Here is a 6,373-nt window from a genome sequence, read left to right on the forward strand (position 1 = left end):
AAGGATAAGAGGGTTATGAGGGGCAGTCAACATGGCTTTACCAAGGGGAAGTCATGCTTGACCAACCTCATAGCCTTTTATGAGGAAATAACATTGTGGATGGATGATGGCAGAGCGGTGGATGTGGTCTACCTTGACTTCAGCAAAGCATTTGACACAGTCTCCCACAGCATCCTCATAGCTAAATTGAGGAAGTGTGGCCTGGATGATCAGGTAGTGAGGTGGACTGCAAACTGGCTGAAGGACAGAAGCCAGAGAGTTGTAGTCTATGGAGCGGAGTCCAGTTGGAGGCCTGTATCTAGTGGAGTGCCTCAAGGGTCAGTACTGGGACCAGTATTATTTAATATATTCATCAATGATTTAGATGAGGGAATTGAGTGTACTGTCAGCAAGTTTGCTGATGACACTAAGCTGGGAGGAGTGGCTGACACGCCAGAAGGCTGTGCTGCCATCCAGCGAGACCTGGACAGGCTGGAGAGTTGGGCAGGGAGTAACTTGATGAAATATAACAAGGGAAAGTGTAGAGTCCTGCATCTGGGCAGGAACAACCCCAGGTTCCAGTATAGGTTGGGGAACGACCTGTTAGAGAGTAGTGTAGGGGAGAGGGACCTGGGGGTCCTAGTGGATGGCAGGATGACCATGAGCCAACGCTGTGCCCTTGTGGCCGGGAAGGCCAATGGCATCCTGGGGTGTATTAGAAGGGGGGTGGTCAGTAGGTCGAGAGAGGTCCTCCTTCCCCTCTACTCTGCCCTGGTGAGACCACATCTGGAATATTGTGTCCAGTTCTGGGCCCCTCAGTTCAAGAAGGACAGGGACCTGCTGGAGAGAGTCCAGCGCAGGGCAACTAAGATGATTAAGGGAGTGGAGCATCTCCCTTATGAGGAAAGGCTGAGGGAGCTGGGTCTCTATAGTTTGGAGAAGAGGAGACTGAGAGGGGACCTTATTAGTGTATATAAATATATAAAGGGGGAGTGTCACGAGGATGGAGCCAGGCTCTTCTCGGTGGCAAACAATGATAGGACAAGGGGTAATGGGTACAAACTGGAACACAAGAGGTTCCACTTAAACTTGAGAAGAAACTTCTTCTCAGTGAGGGTGACGGAACACTGGAACAGGCTGCCCAGGGGGGTTGTGGAGTCTCCTTCTCTGGAGACATTCAAAACCCGCCTGGACACATTCCTGTGTAACCTTATCTAGGTGTTCCTGCTCCGGCAGGGGGATTGGACTAGATGATCTTTTGAGGTCCCTTCCAATCTCTAACATACTGTGATACTGTAACACCTGGTTATCTGCCCCTCTGTTTCAGGCACACACAAAACCTCTGTGAGCCAATGGACTCCAGGTCCCACAGAGGGCTGGGCAAATCCCATTACAGCAGAAAAGCAGCCCACAGCCTCACCATGATAGCACACTGCAGTGTGCCTAACCTTCGCAATGGCCTTGAGGAGTTGAGAAAGTCCACAGAGATCCTCTCCCACGAATAATGACAATTACTGACACCTTGATAAAACACACTGGATTTTCTCACCTAACTACAGGTGTAAACACATCCCTAACTTAACCAAAAATCCACATCAAGTACACAGCATTTACCAAATGGTCAATACTGCAGGAAGAAGAGTTGAATGCCTTAGTCCCCATATTAAACTTCAGTCTGACTCCACTACATACCCCAGTAGCAAAGATCCACAAGTTCACTACAGTAAACAAGACAGTTTTTCACCTCTAGAGTTTCCTGAGGCATACAAACCCAAGTGAAAGACAACATTAGAAGGCACCTATCTAGTTTAAAAATACCGTGACAGAGACAAAGGTTTGAAAAAGAAGTTAATCAAGCCAGTGGTCCAATCAAGGCACTGCGTGCCACCACACACAGCAGGCATTCAAAATAAGCTTTTGTCACCTGAAATTCACCTGAAACTCATGCAAGCAAAGAAAGCCTTCATAGACAACAAACAACGAAGCTCGCTCTGTACCCAATTCCATCCTGATTTTCAAATGTCTGTCACACAAGCTACATTTCTCTTTCCTTCACAAAGTTTTTCAAAATCAACAGGATCACAAAAGTTTTTGCTTTAGGGTCAGTTACTGCTTTCTGCTTCTTCAATACATGGTTTCAACTAACTTTGCTGCCTGCTTTTGAGCTGTGTCTTCCAGAGGCTCATGATGTGCCTCAAACACAATACCCACTACATAAATAACAATTCTCCTTGCTTTTAACGCTAGCTAGGCCATGCCCAGCTGAGATCAGACTTTAAATCACTTCTCTAACCCAACCTTCTTCCTTTCATCAGAAACCACAATGGGTGTAACAGACTACTAAACAACCCTATCTAAAATGTTGTACTTGAACTGTATCAATTGTTTCTTAAACATTAAGACTCACAGACTATTTGACCCCATATGAACTCAGTAATCAAAAGGGTGAAAAAGAAAAAATACTGGTTTGAATTTTTTAGCTCAGCCCAGAGTTCACACAGCATTCCTTACCCCAGCTCTCACACCCCACACCTCTCACTTCCTCACTCACCTCCAGCCTTGATAGAGCACCACACACACCCTGTCACTATGACTACTCCCAAACTCATCTCCCATACACATCCCCTTCCATTTTCATAAGATGAAGGCTTCTTTATATGTTCAGGCCCTTTCTCATTAACACTTTATGATCACTGGAAATCCCAAGACTCAGAAGTAGCAGGCATGACCATGAGGCAACCTGAAGTACCATCCTGAGAGAGTTTAAAGCACTCTGCAACAGCAACACCAACTGTGTAGGGTACTTGCCCCATCTTTGGCATACCCCAAGCTCCAGGTGAGAAAGCACACTCCAGCTTAAGTAAATGAATTGCCTACTTTTTCTTTCTGAAACCAAACACCTGTGAGCTCTCATAACTCCCACCCCAAACCACACTGAGCCAGCAAAAGCAATGGTGCTACAGTGCAGGAGTCCCAGTCAACCTGTCCTTTGCATTCATCTCAATGTATCACATTTCTGCAGATGGGGAAGATTACTAATTTTTATTTTTTAAACAATGAGAGATTATAATGTTTCTTCATGGCACAACACCCACAGCTCCTCATTACTGAAAGTTTCCAAAAGGGAAGTAACTGCTGGGACTGAAGAGATTAATGCTGCTCATATATTACAAGAACTTTTACTGCTTTGGACCATGCACTGTCACCTTCCTAATGTTCTACTTTCTATTTCTGAATTCATGCAGTTCCCAGGCCAAACTGTTTACATGAGAGTTGTTGCGGTTTTGTTTGTTTGTTGGGTTTTTTTAAAAAAAAAGCTTATTTAAAAAAAAAAAAAAAAGAAAAAAAATCACACCAATCCAAGGTTGTAAACAGCAATAATCTAGTTTTCCCCTAAAGAAAGTATGCCCCTGAAGGCTATCAGTTAGGATTTAGGAGACATTGGTTCAATTCCCACTTATTATTTAGATTACCAGCAGCAGACTATACCTTACCTCCAGCCTTACCTTGAGTAGTATGATTACTACATTGAGTTTCATCATCTGAAGTAGAACTGAGGGTTAATCCCAAGTCTTCTATCTTCTTCTGCTTCTTTTGGGGGCTGCTAAATTCAGGTTCTGTCCTTCTCTTCATTTTCACTGAAAGAAGATAAACACACTTAGTAAACATTAAGCAAATTAACTTTCTGCTGCAGGCTGAAGGGTAATGCACAGCAGCATGGTGGCACAGATCGTTCCATGGACAGTATCATGCTTCTCAACTGTAGTTTCCTTTATGTAAAGGTATTGGGATCTTTTGAACTTACCTTTTTTAATTGCTAGCCTAAGCTAAACAAACAGGAAATCTATGCAGAAGCTTCTCTATTACTGATGACTTAAATTTCAAATAATTTCTACCAACTACTTACCATTAAATGCTAGCAGATGAAGATAACTCAGATGTTATTAGCACTTTGATAACTTAAATATATGATAGTTGGTTTCTAGTAATAAATCAAAAATAATTTTATCCAACCACACACATGCAAAGAGGAAATAAAGACAATCTAATGGAGAATGTGCAAAGTGGAACCAGTTTCTCAGCAGAGACTCAGAACACCTCTGAGCCCACCTCTGCAAATGTTAATCAATAAAAGAATTTGCAGTGTGCCCAGAAAGCCAACCATATGCTGGGCTGCATCAAAAGGAGCATATCCAGCAGGTTGAGAGAAGTTTCTGCCCCTCTACTCTGCTCGCCTGAGACCCCACTTGCAGTCCTGCGTTCAGCTCTGGAGCCCCAACACAAGCGGGACATGGACCTGCTGAAGCAAGTCCAGGGGAGGGGTGTGAGGATGATCTGGGGCTGGAGCACCTCAGCTATGGAGACAGGCTGAGAGAGTTGGGCTTGTTCAGCCTGAAGAACAAAAGGCTCCAGAGAGACCTTATAACAGTCTTTCAGTATCTAAAGGGGACCTACAAGAAAACTGGAGACAAACGTTTTACAAGTGCAAGTAATGATAGAACAAGAGGGAACCGCTTTAAACTGGAAGAGAGCAGATTTAGACTGGACATTAGGAAGACATTCTACCCATGAGGGTGGTGAGACACTGGCACAGGTTGCCCAGAGAAGCCCCATCCCTGGCAGTGTTCAAGGCCAGGCTGGACGGCGCTTGGAACAACCTGCTCTAGTGAAAGGTGTCCCTGCCTGTACAGGCAGGTTGGAACTGGATGAACTTTAAGGTCCCTTCCAACCCAAACCATTCTGTGAACTTTTGTACAGTGACTTCTAACAGAATTCTATTAAATACATGTGCTCAAGGTGGGGGGTGTTTGTATTTTGACCAGGAATCACTGGCAAGATATCAAGCTTCTGGCTGCGGCTGATAAACTGCATAAACCCATAGAAAGGAACAGCACTCAAGACAGAGTTAACAGAAGTTAGCTGGGAAGGCCTGCAAAGGACAAGAAACAAGGAATAGGAAAGCAGGTGAAAATTAACAGGTGCACATGCTTAGAACACTGGCTAAACCTCCCTGGTATCAATAAAAAGCAATAAAATCCTACTGATGTTTATTTTTCTACATAGAAACGCTGGGCTAGAAGAGACACCCCAGTTCGCTGATTTTTTTATACCTCTGTTATCAAACTTTTTTCAAAAACACAGACAGGGCAGCTTAAAACCAGCTCCTCTATTCACCCCCAGAACTCCAACTGCGAAATCATCCCACTGTGGCCAAGAAACCTTTTCCCTTCCATCAGCAGATCTTTTACACCAACTCACATTTCCTTGCTCTTATGTCAATTTAGAGGCTTAGGGGTTTGGTGGGGTTTTTTTTCCTTATTTATCTGTAACAAACCGGAAGCCACTTCCTGTTTCTCCCGAAAGCATCTCTGACGATGCGATCGCACTGGGGGCTCACACCGCTCCTAGCCACCTCTAGGCATATCTACCTCCTCGCCTTACCAAGAGTCCCTTAGGGCACGATTTCCCGCTACATTTCAAACCATGCGAAACCACCTTCCCGGTGACCGACACCCGCTCCTTCCGCACACACGCAGCCGGGAGGGACGCCCATCCCCGGGGCACCACCTGCTGAGCCCGCGGCCGCCCCTCTGCCAGTCCCCATTCGCGCCGCACCAGCCGTCCCACAGGTCCGGGGCAGGGGTTCCCGCAGCCCGCCAGTACCGGCGCCGAGCCGCGATCACCTGAGCCGAGGGCAGGCGGCACGCTGCTGGTGCGGGGCACTCACGGATGCAGAGGAGGCGGTGGCCCCGTCTCCCGCAGTCCTGGCGGCCAGCCCCTCCTCCACCACCGTCGGTTTCTACTCCCCGTCTGGAGACGCCGCTGAGCACCGCCCCCTTCCCCGGCGGGTCCTCCCCAGACCGGCGGCGCGCGACAGTGACGCACTGTCTGCGCCGGCACCAAGGGGGTGGGCCCGTCCCCGCAGGCGCACAGCGGGCAGCCTCAAACCCTCTGCAAGGACCCCTGGGGTCACTAGGCAACGCCGGCGGCGCCAGGGCATGGCGGCCTGCACTGCCGACCCATCCGCCGCGGCACCTGGGCCACCCGCTCTGCCCTGTCCGTAGGCAGGGCCCGGCCCTCTGGGAAAGCGGTAGCCGGAGGCCTTGGTCATTCCCGATGGAGGCGAGGTAGGGGTGAAAAATATTGGAGTTCTATGTGAAATAGCATAGAGTCACAAAATCTACACGTAAAAATGTGTTAAGTGTGTCAAGGCCCGTGTAATTCAGCCACTGACTGAAAAGCAGCGCTTTCTACGAAAAACAGGGGTTTCTGACTTCAGACTTCTGAAGGAGACTTGCCTAACCAGCACCATAGCAATGACTGCAAGCAGCACGCCCCGATCCCGGCCAGGGCCGCTGCCCTTCCCTGCCCGCTGGAAACGACATTAGTCCCA

At 47.6% G+C, this 6,373-nt stretch overlaps 1 protein-coding gene across 5 annotated transcripts in view; it reads right to left on the minus strand.

Moving 5' to 3' along the window:
* Nucleotides 1-5,818, minus strand: part of CMTR1 (cap methyltransferase 1) — a 30,599-nt gene extending 24,781 nt beyond the window's left edge. For 2 of the 5 annotated variants that reach the window (XM_080616191.1, XM_080616195.1), the window contains exons 1-2: nucleotides 5,548-5,818; nucleotides 3,486-3,617 (exon numbers count right to left, since the gene is read on the minus strand). In XM_080616191.1, the coding sequence (XP_080472317.1) occupies nucleotides 3,486-3,617; nucleotides 5,548-5,584 (169 nt within the window). In that variant the 5' untranslated portion in view covers nucleotides 5,585-5,818. Of the gene's footprint in view, nucleotides 1-3,485; nucleotides 3,618-5,421 lie in introns of all 5 variants that reach the window. The other 3 variants (XM_080616192.1, XM_080616194.1, XM_080616193.1) reach the window with 3 other exon arrangements.
* Between the last annotated feature and the right edge of the window lie 555 nt (nucleotides 5,819-6,373).

Source organism: Psittacula echo, assembly GCF_963264785.1.
Source record: "Psittacula echo genome assembly, chromosome: 4".
Classification (NCBI taxonomy): Eukaryota; Metazoa; Chordata; class Aves; order Psittaciformes; family Psittacidae; genus Psittacula; species Psittacula echo.